At 41.0% G+C, this 14,961-nt stretch overlaps 3 protein-coding genes across 4 annotated transcripts; all 3 read right to left on the bottom strand.

Annotated features, from left to right (window-relative positions):
* Nucleotides 1–49: 49 nt before the first annotated feature.
* LOC17883848 lies at nt 50–2,212 on the bottom strand. The gene has a single exon (XM_006289507.2). The coding sequence runs from the start codon at nt 1,793–1,795 to the stop codon at nt 248–250; it is 1,548 nt and encodes a 515-aa protein (XP_006289569.1). The 5' UTR covers nt 1,796–2,212; the 3' UTR covers nt 50–247.
* A 1,393-nt stretch (nt 2,213–3,605) lies between these two features.
* LOC17884250 (F-box/LRR-repeat protein 3) lies at nt 3,606–7,835 on the bottom strand. 2 transcript variants are annotated; one of them, XM_023780611.1, is made up of 8 exons: nt 6,805–7,835; nt 6,336–6,461; nt 5,811–5,915; nt 5,187–5,583; nt 4,972–5,101; nt 4,603–4,897; nt 4,252–4,503; nt 3,606–4,096 (listed from the first exon to the last, which is right to left on the bottom strand). In XM_023780611.1, the coding sequence occupies exons 1-8, from the start codon at nt 7,444–7,446 to the stop codon at nt 4,076–4,078; spliced, it is 1,968 nt and encodes a 655-aa protein (XP_023636379.1). In that variant the 5' UTR covers nt 7,447–7,835; the 3' UTR covers nt 3,606–4,075. The 2 variants fall into 2 exon arrangements, with proteins under 2 accessions (XP_023636379.1, XP_006287224.1); XM_006287162.2 differs by having other exon boundaries at nt 3,606–4,092; nt 6,805–7,832.
* A 2,245-nt stretch (nt 7,836–10,080) lies between these two features.
* Nucleotides 10,081–14,961, bottom strand: LOC17883648 (protein SCAR4). Its single transcript, XM_023780392.1, has 9 exons — nt 14,609–14,961; nt 14,123–14,286; nt 13,910–14,033; nt 13,702–13,822; nt 13,532–13,593; nt 10,878–13,422; nt 10,718–10,795; nt 10,504–10,617; nt 10,081–10,403 (listed from the first exon to the last, which is right to left on the bottom strand). Exons 1-9 carry the CDS (start codon nt 14,755–14,757, stop codon nt 10,353–10,355), a joined length of 3,408 nt encoding a protein of 1,135 aa, XP_023636160.1. The 5' UTR covers nt 14,758–14,961; the 3' UTR covers nt 10,081–10,352.

Here is a 14,961-nt window from a genome sequence, read left to right as displayed (position 1 = left end):
ATTGGACGCAGAGAAAACCGGAAGCAATAAAATTGAAGAAGAGTGATAGTAAAAGTAACTCAAATTTCCATTTCAAGCTAAACTTCTTACAGTAAAGGGGAATTTCACCACAGACAAAGTATTTTTTTAATAGAAACCTACAATATCCGCTTTATATTCTATAAGAAGAAAGTACATTTTATAGATTGGTGAAACGATAATCACCCAAAGCATAAATGAAGGAGATATTTAAGCAGCGCCCTAACCATTACCACCATTGATGGACAAGAACCCCTCTTTGTCTGAGAGAAGTAAAGAGCTCCAAGCATTGGTTATAGGTCTTGTTGTACTTTTGGCTCCTTTGACCCGGACAGCATCTCTGCCACCTGTTGTAATGGCATTCAAGGAAGAGCTCATCGATTAGACAAATAGCTCCTGTCTTGATTAACCTCGGGATCAGATCGAATTCGGTTCCTTCAACATCCATCTTCATCACAACAAAGTCCCTCTCTCTCACACTGTTCTTCAACCAGTCAGCAAAATCAAACCCTTGAATCAAATTGACTTCTCCAGCTAAGTCATCGCTCGAGGTCGACCTTTTAACAGGCTGGATCCGGCCCATTCCCCTGCCCTTTGCTTTGGCTTCTACTTCCTTTCCCGGATCGTGATTAATCTCAAATGACAAGGTCTCGTTCCTCACCCATGCTGCATATGGCAACAGGTTCACCTTTTTCTTTATCTTATACTCTTCGTGAAAGGCTTTGTCAGCCTCAATGGCGAAAACATCAAAAGTTTTGTTCTGCTTAGGGTACTCTTTCTTGAACCAACTGCCGATACTGGATCCATAACTTCGAGCACCAACATCAACGTAGACGTATCTGCTCTTGAAACGTATATCTACCATAGAAGGCACGTATTTAATATTCTTTATGTTCTTCTTAAGGGTAATCCATGGCTTAAGAGGCTCCTCTTTGATGAGTGGCTCTGCATCCCGAATCAAATCCCTTTTGTAACCCGGAATCCAGCACTTGCCACCGGACTCGGCACCAGCGGAATTCTTCCGGTGATGATGACCATCAACATCTGAGTATTTCTGGATAACAAATTCTCTGATGTGAGGCATTGAAGAATCAAAACCATCGATATCACGCATCTTGACCAATCTGCAAGAATTAAACAAATCAAGGAATGAATTGAAACTGTACGTATCCGTGGCTCCAACATGAACCACCGCAAACCCTTCGGGTTTCAGTGTTCGAGTGATCTCATCGGCGAATTCCAGCTGCTTCAACGACTTCCCAAGGCGGCCACCACCGGAGAAGACAAAATCGAATGCGTTATCCTCAAAGGGTATAGCATGGCCCTCGCCCCTGAGGACCAACGGCCTAAAAGCTTTCTTAGAGATCCCGACGGAGTTCTTGACCCCAATCTCTCTGAGGGAGTGAACCTCTTGCCCAACCGCGGTTTCTACACAAAGCGTCTTGGATTCCGGGGAGAGATAACCGTCGGCGATCAGATCCTGAAAGATGGAGGAGTAAAAGTGAACGGATTTGATCCAATCCCTGGTGGTGTAGAGATCATCGGCTGGGGAGGCAGATCTGATGGCGTCGATAGGAGAAGCGCCGGAGCCAGCGCCGGAGATGACGAAGTTGAGATTGTCAGGGAGAGAGAAGAAGCAGAAGTCGCCGCGGTTGCATGATTCACCGGTGATGGTGACAACGTAAGCAAAGCGAACAACGATGATAAGAACACCAAAGAGAAGCACGCGAACCATTATATTCCGCAGGAAGCTTGGCTTCCCCGTGGAAATCTCCATAGATTGTATCTCACTGCTAAAACTACTTTACAAATTTCAAAACGAAAAAAGAAGAAAAAGAAAAAAAGAATTCACACCACACACAGAGAGGGAATAAAGAACGAAAGAATAGCTCTCGGTTTGTTAATTTGGAGCGAAATAGTTTATAATCAACCCTAAATCTGAGGAGGTGGGAGAAGACGACTAACGAGAAGAGAAACGAGCAGAGGTGTGATTAGCTCCGATTAAGGTTGGGAAAAGACCAGAAAAATTGCAGATCGGATATGTGGTCGGAGGATATCGGCAAAAGAAGCGCATAGTTCGCGGAGGTGGAGACGGTGCGGCAACTATACGGCGAACAAGGAAAGAGAGAAAGACATATGGAATCTGGAGTGAGAGAGAGAGAGAGAAGCAACTAGCAAGGAAAGAGAGAGAGAGAGAGAGAGAGAGAGAGAGAGAGAGAGAGAGAGAGAAAGAGACAGGAGAGAAGATAAAAAAAAGGAAACGAGCGTTTCTCTCCTCCGACTCCCAAACGCGGTTTGCTACAGCGGAAAGAGGTTTGTTTGTCTTTTAGGACATGTCTTTTCTGTTTATCTTCGGAATTGCCACGCTGACTTATCTAGTGGATTATTAATCTCTAAACTAATCATTATCAATAATTATCAGGGTACAATCGTCATTTCGATATTTCGTGTCTCTTTTACTCTTTGTTCGCCTGGATGCTTTTTCCATTAATTATCTGAATTCCTGGAGAAACTTTAAAGCTAAAGTTTGGTGGATCCAATGCAATGAAAGTGATAATCAAACTATGCTGAACTTAGAGACGTATTAGTAAATGTTGTTAGTAGTAGGTCATCACTGATCATGAACTTAACTACCAACTCTGATCGTCATCACTTAATAATGTATCTATGGTAATGCATAAGCTACATTATATATTGCTGTTATAACTAACTAGGTGTATAGTTATGTTTTTTTTTTTTGGGGGTCATCTGGTGTATAGTAGCATTATTTGACTTTACTAATACTACAATTTTAAGGATATATGTGATGAACCAATAGAGCAAACGAAAGATGTATGGTTGACCGTATAATGGGGGTAAGTCATTTTTGGTTAATCTTTGCTGCACTTGACATTGTTATATTTCCATGTGATTAGTGGTGATATATATAAGCCTTTGGGGAAAAGTGAAAAAAAAAAAAAAAAAAAAACACATGTAGCCATATTACGATTATATTTGGTTTTAAATTATAATGGAGATGAGGTGATATATTCGCCTTAAAATATTCTAGGTTTTAATTATCAGGCCAAATTAAAAAAAAAAAAGAAGAAGATGCAGGTGATTAGGGGAAGTAATCATTTGGTATTATATTTTAGTGAGGCAGACCAAATTTGAGCTCATCATTTGCCGGTGATACTTTTTGGACTGGATGACATGTGTTTGTTTGGGTTGCTCAATATATATATATATATATACACAAATACACCAAAAAAAAAAAAAAAAGTAGATTTGAATGAAGAAAAGGTTAATAATTCTGCAAACTTGAAAGGGTGTTAGAAGAAGAAGCAGGCACTTTTGGAGGAGGGTGTAAGGGGGAAAACGAAGATGGAATTGGGCGAACCAACCGAAAGGCGCACTAGCCGTTATTGCAAATGTGGGAGACTTGTTTGCTGTCACACACCGAGTCCCTTTCTTTTGTGTGTGTTCACACACAATGGACGAACAACAGGGTGGGTGGGTGCGAGCCTGGAGTGGACCAGTGCACGGTCCCACTGAGTCACGGTCTTTATCGCATTACGCCACTTTTTCCTTTTCCTTACGTGGAAATGTTGATGAGAAACGCTTCCTTATTATTATTACTCATATGATGATGATGAGGATGTTACACATTATCACAACCAGAAAAATACTAGTATAAAATAGGAAGAGGGAAAATAAAATACAGAAAAGGATAAAGTCAAAAAGGAACAGAGTCATCATCCCTTGTGACTCTGTTACGTCCGCTGATTTCGGCACCCACAGAAAAAATTAAATTTAATTTAAAAAAAAAACCCAAAAATTACAACGGTACCATCAGTAGTAGTATAATGACCCATGTGACCAGACTCTATAATGTAATGTAAGGTAAGGTTTGGGTGGGGTACACGCGCCGTCAACACAACGCCAACAAAAATGTTGCGCACCTCTATTATTATGGTCCGTTCCAAGATGGGCCTCTCTGTCTCCCTCTTCCCCATTCCGAATGTTCCTCTCGCTTTTTTTTTAAGGCACAACATCTTCCAGCTGTAACTTCCAGTACTTAGGATCCAACTCCGCCTGCCTCCCACATCATTTACAATCCCAAACTTGTCAGACTCCATACCAGTCCTTGTTTTTTTTTTTCTTTCACCATCTACTTAGTGTACTAGTAGTAGCTAGTATCTACAGATAATTTTTTATCATTATTCAAAACTTATTAAGAGTTGAACAAATTACCTGAAGAGTGTTGTCTTTCCAGAGGAAAGTACAACCACGAGCTTCCAAGTGGAGAATTAGAGATACAGGAAGGACTGTTCTCAGTGAAGCATGGAGCTTCGCTTTCCTTAATCCTCCACACCCTAGCAAGGCTGCTGCTACTCCACTCGCGCTTAATCCTCTCGAGTTCACTACCGCTATGTTCTGCAAACACCCTATGTTGGCTAGGGATAGCATTCCCACATCAGTCACCGCAGTGTCCGACACGTTTATCTGCAACATGTTCCCCACTATCAGATCAAAGATTCACCAGGGGTTTTTTCTCCAGTCTTTCCAGCTGTCAATTAAGGATTCTAACGGTGGTTTCGTTACCTGTTTGAGATTCTGCGAGAAGTGAGCTAGAGCAAGCAACCCAGAATCATTGATTGATGGGCACTTCTTCAAGTCGAGCTTGGCGAGTCGCTTGCACCGAACAGCAATGGCCGCAAGCCCTTTGGACGTTATGTTAGGACATCCCCGGCTCTCAAATATCTGTAACAACGAGCATTTTGACAATGAAACCAGGGACTTGTCTGTGATGTCTTGGCAGTATGATACGTTAATTGTTTCGAGATGAATGCAGCCTTGGGCGATCGAGGAGATGCCTATGTCTGTTATTCCCACTGACCTGAAGTAGACAAGACTAGATTGAGATTGGTGATCTTATTGACCCTTTACAAAATAAGTTTCTAGGCAACAAACCTGTAGAGATCAAGTTCACGGAGATTTGGGCAGCACATCCCAACATATGAGAGCCCTTTATCTGTTATGTTAAGACAAATTCCCAACTTTAACGAGGAAAGACTAAGACAACTAGATATGGATTTCAGTCCTGCATCATACGAAAATAAACAAACGAGGTAAGGTATGATCCAGAGCTCATGGTTCATAGAATTAATCTGAAGGGAAGTAAGAACCTTCATCATCAATCTCGTTGTCTGTTAAGTCGAGCTCTTCAAGTAGCCGACACTTCTGTCCGATCAACCAAAAGGCCTCTCTGGAAACAAGAGAACAAGACTCCATCTTCAAAGAGACAAGTAAGGGACATGAATTGGCGATTTGGGTGATAGAAACTCCACTTAATTTCCGGCAACATGTGATGTCAAGTTTTCTGAGGTCTTTCAGTTTCATTACTAGAGAAGAGAGTCCTTCATCAGTTACGGTGACACATTTGCTTAGGCTAACTTCTTTCAGGGAATTGCACAAAGTGCCTATCGCTTTCAAACCGTCAGATGTAACAGAACAGCCATCCAACCTGATTGACTGTAACGTTGAAACCTTCTTTAAGCTACTTGTAAAATCCAATGATATCACCTAAATCAGAAAGAAAAACTTCATATAAGAAGGCATCATAGACTCACGGAAGCTCTCAGCCCTAGAATCGATCCATGATTCAAAATGGCCTTTTCCGTAGTTACTACTGATCAGTTGTAGTGCCAAACTAAGATGATTCAGCCATACAGCCAATGCTTTGGTACGGGGCATAATAAACAAAGGAAGCAAAGTATGTTCAAGTGAGAATGAGTAAAACGATAACTTACTGAAGAACAATGTGCTATATCAAGCCGCTGAAGACATCCCGCACCGCTTAAAAGTGTGGTTAAACCTCTCTGAGTTAAATTCTGGCAGCTTGATGCATTGAGCTTCTGTAGAACACAGGTTTTTGGTAAGTAAAAATCTCAAATGTCTACGATTAAGATGGAGGTTAAAATGAGCAGCTTTAGGCCTCCAGTCATCAGACATTCAATGATAAAAAATCTCTGTGAGTGAAAGCAAATATGAAACCGGATACAACCTGTTTATAGCGTAAATATGATTCCAAGTGATATTACAAACAAAGAGACGTCGAGAGTGTCCATTCAAACCTGTTAATACATCCTCTCTCAACAAGTTAAGTTAAAGGGTTGCCAGAGCGAGCAGGAAGAAACGTAGTGAGAATAACAAGTTTTCAGTTATAAAACTCTCAACTATATCGGATATCAAGTCAATCAAAATCCACTAGTAAAAAAAACTAAATGATCATGTGAATAAAAAGAATGAAACAAGTTTCATGGAGGAGAGGGTACCTTCAGTGACTTGCAATCATGTCTGAGGGATTTAAGACTGTCATCATCTACTCCGAAGCATCCTTCTAGAAGAAGTTCTTCAAGGTGTTGAAGTTTCAGAATATCATGCAAACACTTGCCTGTGATCTGTCGAAACAAAAAGGAAATATTAGTCGTTGAGTTGGTAAAATAGGTTTGAGTTTTCAAGATTCTTTCAACATCAAAGCCAAATATATGACACTTGTGTGTTCAAAAAAAAACAAACCCAACCAAAAATAAAATAAATCTGGGGAATCTCTTTATAATAAGCAACGACGTAATTTGTTGGTGACTTCAATCAAATTGAACCCGCAGGAGACGGAATTAGAAATGAAAAAAAAAAAATCGAAAAAACAGAATCCCTAATTTAGAAAGGAATAAATCGCGAAATTTGGCTCTGCTGCAGAAAATTAAAAGAAGGACGTGAGAGAGGGAGGGAGAGGGAGATTACGGGCAAGTAGGAGAGGTCTAAGGTGCGAATGTGAAGGCATTTGACGGCAAGCAAACCAACGCCCAAGTCTCCGACGCCAACACACCATTTCAAGCAAACAGAAGTGAGCTTCTTACATCCGACAGCTATACATCCGATGGCCATGTCCGTCAGCATCTTGCATCTGCCAAGCTTGAGGCTCTCCAGACTCGTCGCCTCCGCTACCACAGCGGCATCGGCGTCTCTCATGTCGGTAGCGTTGGAGAGGTCAATCGCAAGTAAATGGGGGCATTTGAGGGCCAACCGCAGGAGTCCGGCGGCGGAGAAGGAGCGGGAGCGGGAGAGGTCGAGGGAGCGGAGCGTAGGTCCGGAGAGGGAGGCGAGGACGCTGAGGGCGTAATCAGAGACGCGGGGGCACAAGGTAAGATCGAGATCGGCAGTGTGACGGTAGCGGGTCAAGATGCGAGGGAGGTAGTCGGAGCGGAGAGGTTTAAGGGAGGTGCGGTGCTTGGACTCGAGGTGGTAAAAGCATTTACAAGTAAGGGAGAAGGATTTGAGATCGGAAGGGTTGGGGGAGATGAGGTCAAGGATGATGAAGACAAGCTCCTCCGAGAGAAGATCGAAATTAGGCTTGAAGACGTGAATCTGCTTAACCTTCTTCATGCTTTGGAAGCTTATTATGTATCTTCCTTCCCTTTTTTTTATGTTTTATCTAAAGGAAAGGAAAGGATTGGATTATAATAAAGCAGCGAGCGAAGAAGATTAAGAAACAGTTTGCTTTGCTTTTTTGTTGTTTGCGGGAGAGAGAAGAAGAACCGTACGGGGAAGGACGGATGGAGAAGGGCAAAAAGGTAAAAGGGAGAGAGAAGAGTCGCAATCAGGAAGTTAGGCCAAATTTGGATTGGATTGGTAAAAAAAGAAGTTTATATGGTGGAGTAAGCATGCGAGGAAGGACAGATTCCAGTGCGGACTGTACGAGATATCAAACACCTTCCCTCCTCTTTTTTTTTTTACTTACTTACAAAATATCTTCCCCCTTTCCCCTTTTTTCTATTATTTATTTACTCTTTAAAAAAAAATTCATAATTTTCACTTTTATTCTAATTAATCCCTCCCCTGAATTCATTTATTTATTTCCCCTGAATTACACCCTCTCAAAAATATTATCTCACATGAAAAATAGTAATATTTCATATCTATATATATTTAATGAGGCCAATAATAATATTGACAAGCCGACCAAGAAAATATTCGGGAGATAAGTGTTCTTTTTTTTTTTCTTTCTTTCTAATATGTCATCAAATGAAATGAAATATGTATCAATCTATCTAAATATTCTTGTCTCCAACTTTAAAAACCCGTGATTGTCCGTCCATTAACACTGATTCATATTCCATCTCTCTCTAGTCTCTTGTTGTTTTCTCTATCAAATCGCATAATTCTAATTTCACATTTTTTTTCGACTTAAAAACCCCCAATAACTGCGCTTTTCTTCTGACCCCCCCCCGACAGGGACGGACCTACGTCATAGGTGGTGGTGGCAGCTGCCACCAGTAACTTATAAAATGTTAAAATTTTTATTATGTTCATAATTGTTAATGTAGCAAAATGGTTATGTTACACCCATAATGGGAGTTGGTGAGTTCGAATCCTATAATTGTCACTTTGCATCCACAAATTTTTTTGGCTGGGTCCGCCCCTGCCCCCCCCCCCCACCTAATAATATTTGGTTATGTGATATATGCAAAAAAAAAAAAGACCTTAAAAGGTCAATTTAACTTAATTATTCTATTGACAAGTTGACAAATGAATAAATAAAACATTGGGTATTATTATTATTCTATGGAGTATGGACAACACAACAAGTGCGCACCACTGGCACCACCCAATAGACAAAACAAAGCACAGAGTAAAATGTAAAACTGCGAAATAAATAAATAGTACTGATTTGTGTTCAAACTCCTAGGTGTGACCGTACTTATAACCAAACCTATTTTTAGGTATATTATCAACATCATCATCATCCAATTCTCCCTATTATATATACGCGGAGTACTATTGTTTCGGGCAACAAGGTATACGTGTACATACATCAATTATACGTGTAATCATCAAAAATAAGTTGACAGAGAGTTTTTATATTGCTTCTTACGCGACAGACGACACATCGTCGAGTCAGACGACTCTTCCTTTTGTGACTTTTTACTTCGTTTGCCCATAAAAAAATTACAATATATATATATATATATATATATATATTTTTTTTGTTTTTCCATTTCCAAAGAAAATAAACAAGAAAGAGGAAAGAGAAGAGGGGGGTGTATGTTCATATGCCGAAATAGACATATCTAAGATGACACCTGACCTATCATGATCTTATCACGGCCACTATAACAATAACTAGTCTTGCCAAAAATATGAAGAGGGCACAAGAAGTGGAACTCCGCACAAAGACAAATTACTTTGATAATACCAACGAAGAAGAAGAATACCATCAACTCACCATAAACAAATTTAAAAACAAACAAATTAAAGAAAAACAAGAACATAATATCCCAATATAAAAAAAAATGTATAATTCAAAATAAAGAGTACGAAATTATGTGGCGGTGGCGGTGGGATTAGCACGACTGGAGCGAGAGACGGCTGCACCTTGTTGTTAAGGAAATGACAAAATTACCCCTTTTCTCACGTAAACCAGTCCAAACCCGGTCAGAAACACAAGTCAGACACGTGTGAACGAGTGACGCCGTTATTACAACAAGTAGACAGAATTGGCGACTCCCGGTTCGACTGTTGTGCTAGGCCGGGATATCGTACGGAATATTCCTGCGATCGTACCGTACCACTTCCGTCAACTGTGTGTACCCTCCTCCTCTACCTGACCTGTATAGAGACGATTCAACTTCAACTCTTCGAGTTTGACTTTTCTGAATCAAACAACCTCCTTCATATACCCCCCCCCCCCCCCCTACCCTTTTTTTTCTTTTCTCTTTTTCCAACTTGATGGATAGCTCAACGCTGACTTTAAGGCTGATTCTTACGATACCTCTCAATACCCATCCTAGTAGGATCCGACTTCGTAACTTAAAAAAGAAAACAAATCACAAAAAAAAATTCAACCATTTTCTTTTTCATCTGTTGTTTCCACTTGTGCTCTCATATATATACTTGTTAATTTGGGGCATATATTCAAGGTTGAACTGGCCATGTATTTTTGATTTAAAACATACAACTTAGTTTTGTATCTTTATTTTTCACACTATTTCTCTAGCCTCTTAGGTGGGAGATCAAACATACAAAAACAAAAAGATTTTGTACTCCAAAGATAATAAGCCACCTCTAGTACATCAATTGAATTCCTTATAAAATTGGATGTAAAAAGACAGTGTGTGCATGTGTTACAAATGTGTCAAAGAGAGAATGCATTTGGTAGGAAACTTTACCAGAGACGAAAGAATACAATGTGAGAATTCAGAAAGCTAAAGAATCTTTTCTGTACAGAGCTGTCTTGTGTGTGTGTATATGTCTGTCTGCCTGTCATGTGTCATCTTTATATCTTCAAAGATTCATTCACTCCAGCTATCTGAATCATGCTCGTCGTCACTTCCCGCCATTGCCTATTTATTTGTATAACATTCACATATCACTTTTTTCCTTCACTTTAGAGATTAATTGTCCTTAAAAGAAACACAAACAAGGAGAAAGAGAATGAGAGACCTGGCGAAGAGTATTGGCTTTCTCTAGAATCGCTGCCACCTTCAAGTTGGTTTTTGGAACAGCTACTTGGAAGTTTGGTCTCACCGAGGCATCCGCTGGTCTCAGGTTGAACGACTGCTTACGTATTTTTTTTTCAGTTGGTGCTTTTACTTAAAAACTCAATTATATCATATCATCATACACAGTAAAAGATTAATTAATATGACTACATCACCTTGCTCCTTATGATCTGTAGTAGTGAATCATTCTCGTCCGCTTGTTGCGTTCTCTTCTGTTCAGATACTTTCCTCAACTGTAAAATTGAGTCCCCTGATCAGCGTGATAGAAAGAGAAATAGGCCATTTCAGTACTAACCTTAGACTAGTAATTATTACCATGCTTCTATCAATGCCAATAACAAGCGAATCATTCTCTCTTTTAGGCTTTTTGGCTTTCTGATTCTCATCATATGAGTTATTCTCTTGTAAGGTTTCTCCCGTTGGTTCTTCTGGATGATCGACCTGAGCTTTCTCTTCTAACTTTCCAGGGTGGGGATTGCTATGCTCTCTTAAGTTCTGACTAAACCATTCAAGTGCCATTGCTTCAGCTCTCCAGTCAGCTTCTAAGCCTCCTCCTGATACTTCCTCTGCAAATGGTGCCTGCATTGTTTTATTCAAACACTTCAGTGTACTTTCATCCTTGTGCATATAGGTGTCGCTTGTTCCACTGACTGCTGAAGGAGACAGTTCTTCGGCTGCTTTACATGGTTCATTCAGTGTAGTTTGTACACAAGTTGACACACCTTCCACTCTACACTCTTCTCTATAAACATGAGAATTCTGGTTTTCACCATCTGTAGTCGATGGATACTGTACCTCGGTCGCTTGAACTGATCCATTATGTGTGTTTTCATCCCTATGAGTGTAGAAACTATTGTTTCCACTGCCTGCAAGTGATGGCATTTCGGTTGATTCAGCCAGCTTCCCTATCCACCATTGTGTGGGAGGAAGAGGCGGAAGCGGAGGTGTTATCTCTGGATCAACCTGCGGTGTTTCATGGAAGGACATGGAGATGGGAAGCATGGATTCAGGGGACACGGCCAAGAAATCTTTTTCATCTGTCAGATCCATGGAAGGAACAGACTCATAGATATGATCATTTAATGATGTGAAAGTTTTCTCGTGTGGTGCATGAAGAGCTTCTATTTCTGTTATGCTTGAAGGGAAAAGCGTTTCGTTGCATGTTAATGCTTCCTCTGAAGGTGAACCCTGAACACCTTCAGGTCCATTTTGCGTAGGAAGAGACTGGACTGATGCTGTTATGGAATTTGCTGACCTCGTTTCTGATGGACTTTCTTGCCCCTGTGTCTGTAAGCAACAGTCAGGTGAAAGACATTCTTCAGTACATAAAAGATTCTCCTGTGGTTCACTAATAGCTTCCAAGTCTATTTCGGGCACGGTCTCGGCCTTATTATTCAGGCTAGTATGGTTATCGTGATCGACATCACCTGCAAAACAAGTACTGATATGCTCACTACTATCATCTGCATCAATAGACATGGTTTGTGAATCCTCCAGTACAGAATGTGATGATCTCTCAGCCAGGTCAGGATTGGCCAATGCGTCTTCCCGACAAGATGAGGCTGAGAGGTTACCGCATCCTGTGTGAAGATCTCTTGGAGTATCTGACATCAGAGCTCCATTTTCTGAACTGATGTAAGAAGTTGAAATGTGTTTAGACTGTTTAGGATTCATGGAAGATCTTTCTTGGGAGTTGCTTTCATCTTCCAAGTCGTCGTCAAATGTGCTAATATACGGATTTGGAAGAAGAAAATGGGAGTCCAATGCTGATGGTGTTTCTTCTAAACTGCTTTTGCTATCTGGAATGGAATGATCAGCTTCAGAAGAAATGTCCTCGGGTTCCAAAGCCTCTACCTCATGATTAGTTATGGATGAGAATTGGTCTTCAACTAGAGCACTTAAGGATATCTCAGAACCAGTGTCCACACTGAAAACATGTTGAGAGTGATGAATATTGGTCCCACCCTCGGATGCGTCGTGTGGCACTTGTGTAAGCTTCAACAGATACTCTGGATGAGTTTCAGGGGAAACATTAAGCATCGGATCTCTTCCGTCTTCAAATGATTTCAATCCAATTTTATCAGCATTTGCTATATTGGACTGAAGCTCTGAGCCACTTCCAGAATCTTCGGCAAGATTTGCAGGGTTCTCATAACAAGACAAACTGAAAGGTGTTCGTTCAGCTTTGTAGGGCTTACCTTCAAGAGAAGATCTCTCGATGTCAGTGCACAAAAGACTAGATTCTCCTTCCTTTGCGGACTGGTGCAACACACTAGAAAACTGAGCCAGAACCTCTGTTTGAGTTACCTCTGCATTAGTACAGATCTGCGTCTGACCAAATCCCGGAAATCCAAGGTCACAACTAGCCCTGTCATCACTGTCTGCTTCATTTTCTTCTGACTCCATGGAAGTAGGTGCATCTGTTTCATTGTTGGCCTTGCAACACGAATTCACAGAAGAGCTTCTTACTAACAAAATCTCTAGTCCTCCCTCTATATTCGGTAAAGACTTCTCATTGACCGGAATTTCAAGTCTTTCATCATCAACAATAGATTCAATCTCCATCTCATTGTATCTCCTAGTATCTCCACTGTTTGGATAAACTAGGGAAGGTACTGGTAACTCTTCTCGTTCGCTGCATACTGTAACTTCAGTTTCCATTGCCGGAGATGACTGATCTAGAGTCCCATGCACTCTTTCACAGTAGGGCGAAGAATTCTTGAGGAACTTGTCCATGTAACCTGTCCCGGAACTTGAGTTAATTGGCGGTCCATTCATCTGCCTTCTCTTCAGTTTCACATGGAGTTGAGGATTTTCCTGTCCGTTCTCAACATGCTCTAGAAAGAATAGCTGATGCAACCTGTACTAGCCAAGAAATAGATCGTGTCACCAAATCAAAAGGCCGATCATAAGAACTTTAGACATAGGAATGACAGAAACAGAAGTAGATATAGAGAATGAGTGGTCACCTGGCATGTGATGCTGGTGAATCCCCAGGTGCCTCTTTACTAGTTGGGAGTGATCCTTTATTCTGTAAGTTTAAAATATATATTTGATCAGATGTAACACATAATACCGAAACTGTGCATTTCAGATGCTTGTTTATTATACAGGACAAGGAGGTGAGTTACATGAACACCTTTGAATCACGCGGTGTCTCATCTTTGATGAGTTTTGGTGTTGCTATAGCTGGTGGTGACTTCAATAAAGATGGATCAGAGTAACGCTTCAAGCATGATCCAGAACCAGCAAGATCAAACCTGAAAAACAGGAGAAATGTGTTTAATTGAAAGAAAGTGTGAATGGAATGGATTGTTCCTTTATAAGATGAGGAGTGAAATGGGTACTTGTCGAGGAGGAAGAGCAGGGGTGGAGCACGGGATTCCTCGTAAGAATCCATAATACAATGAGGCAAGTTGCGTGGGGAAATCAGGTCTTGTTTTGTTTGAAGATAAGAATGCCATTGCAAGCCTGAAAGAATGCGTGAGCAGAATAGATTCAAATGTTTTGGGATGTGAAGACAGAATCCAGGTAGGTGCTTATAGAGAAAAAGAACTCGCCTGGATCATAATAGAAAGTAGAATGGTCGGTTCGAGAGAGTATGGGTGTCTCAATGGAAGGGAAGTCAGCTTCGAGGTGTTGGAGACGCAACGCCAAGGCATGGCCTCGTGACGCAGTAGTCACCATTTCGTCATGCAGGCAATGGAATACCTCAGCAGCAAACCTTAATACAAGTATGAAGAGAGATGAAACAAGCCAAGGCAAAAGAGCATTAATGGTGATGAGATTTTGGACAAAAGAAGAAAGATTCTCTCATCAGCCCAAAAAGAAACTTGAACTGTAGACAGAATTGTGGGAGTCGATCAGATTCAGGGGTGCCAATAGAAATCAAGCAATTCCATATCTAAATCCCTAATCATTGGGAACGAGAGGCATCAATTCTGAGAAAAAACCTTGAATTACACACATACATTCTTATTTATACGCTGGGGATTCTCAAAAGAAAAAGAGAGGAAGTCGAGAGAGAGAGAGAGAGAGTAAATTACTGGGAGAGGTCGCCAAGCTGGCGCAAAAGGCCGACGAGGGCAGCCATGGAAGCACCTTGGAGAAAAGCTTCAGGATCGTCGTCGGAATGGTAAAGCTCCTTAGCGGCCAAGCCGTACTCGTTCCGAATCTGGTATCTCGTCAATGTCATTGTTGCGCAGTCGATTTTGATCAACCCTTTACTCTTTATTCTTATCCAAACTGTGAACCTCGATTGATTCCTCCTCGAGAGCTTCAGAAGAAAGAAAGAAAGAAACTCTGCAGAAACGAACGAACCCAACTGCCAAACAAACGCACGCGTCACAAGTCCATGGAAGATAGATAGAAAGAAAGGACCAACAGACCCAATTTTTTT

This window comes from Capsella rubella, unplaced genomic scaffold (assembly GCF_000375325.1).
Source record: "Capsella rubella cultivar Monte Gargano unplaced genomic scaffold, Caprub1_0 scaffold_6, whole genome shotgun sequence".
Taxonomy (NCBI): domain Eukaryota; kingdom Viridiplantae; phylum Streptophyta; class Magnoliopsida; order Brassicales; family Brassicaceae; genus Capsella; species Capsella rubella.
Note: the sequence above shows the minus strand (reverse complement) of the source record. Positions and strands in the feature narration are given on the sequence as shown.

Coding starts and splice junctions, on each gene's coding strand:
- LOC17883848 (XM_006289507.2), bottom strand. CDS start 1,795: ATGGAGATTTCCACGGGGAAGCCAAGCTTCCTGCGGAATATAATGGTT.
- LOC17884250 (XM_006287162.2), bottom strand. CDS start 7,446: ATGAAGAAGGTTAAGCAGATTCACGTCTTCAAGCCTAATTTCGATCTT. Junction 5,584..5,810: donor ATATAGCACATTGTTCTTCA/GTAAGTTATCGT, acceptor TTTCTGATTTAG/GTGATATCATTGGATTTTAC. Junction 4,504..4,602: donor TCTCGCAGAATCTCAAACAG/GTAACGAAACCA, acceptor AACATGTTGCAG/ATAAACGTGTCGGACACTGC.
- LOC17883648 (XM_023780392.1), bottom strand. CDS start 14,757: ATGACATTGACGAGATACCAGATTCGGAACGAGTACGGCTTGGCCGCT. Junction 14,034..14,122: donor TACTTTCTATTATGATCCAG/GCGAGTTCTTTT, acceptor GCATTCTTTCAG/GCTTGCAATGGCATTCTTAT. Junction 10,404..10,503: donor AAGCCAATACTCTTCGCCAG/GTCTCTCATTCT, acceptor ACAAATAAATAG/GCAATGGCGGGAAGTGACGA.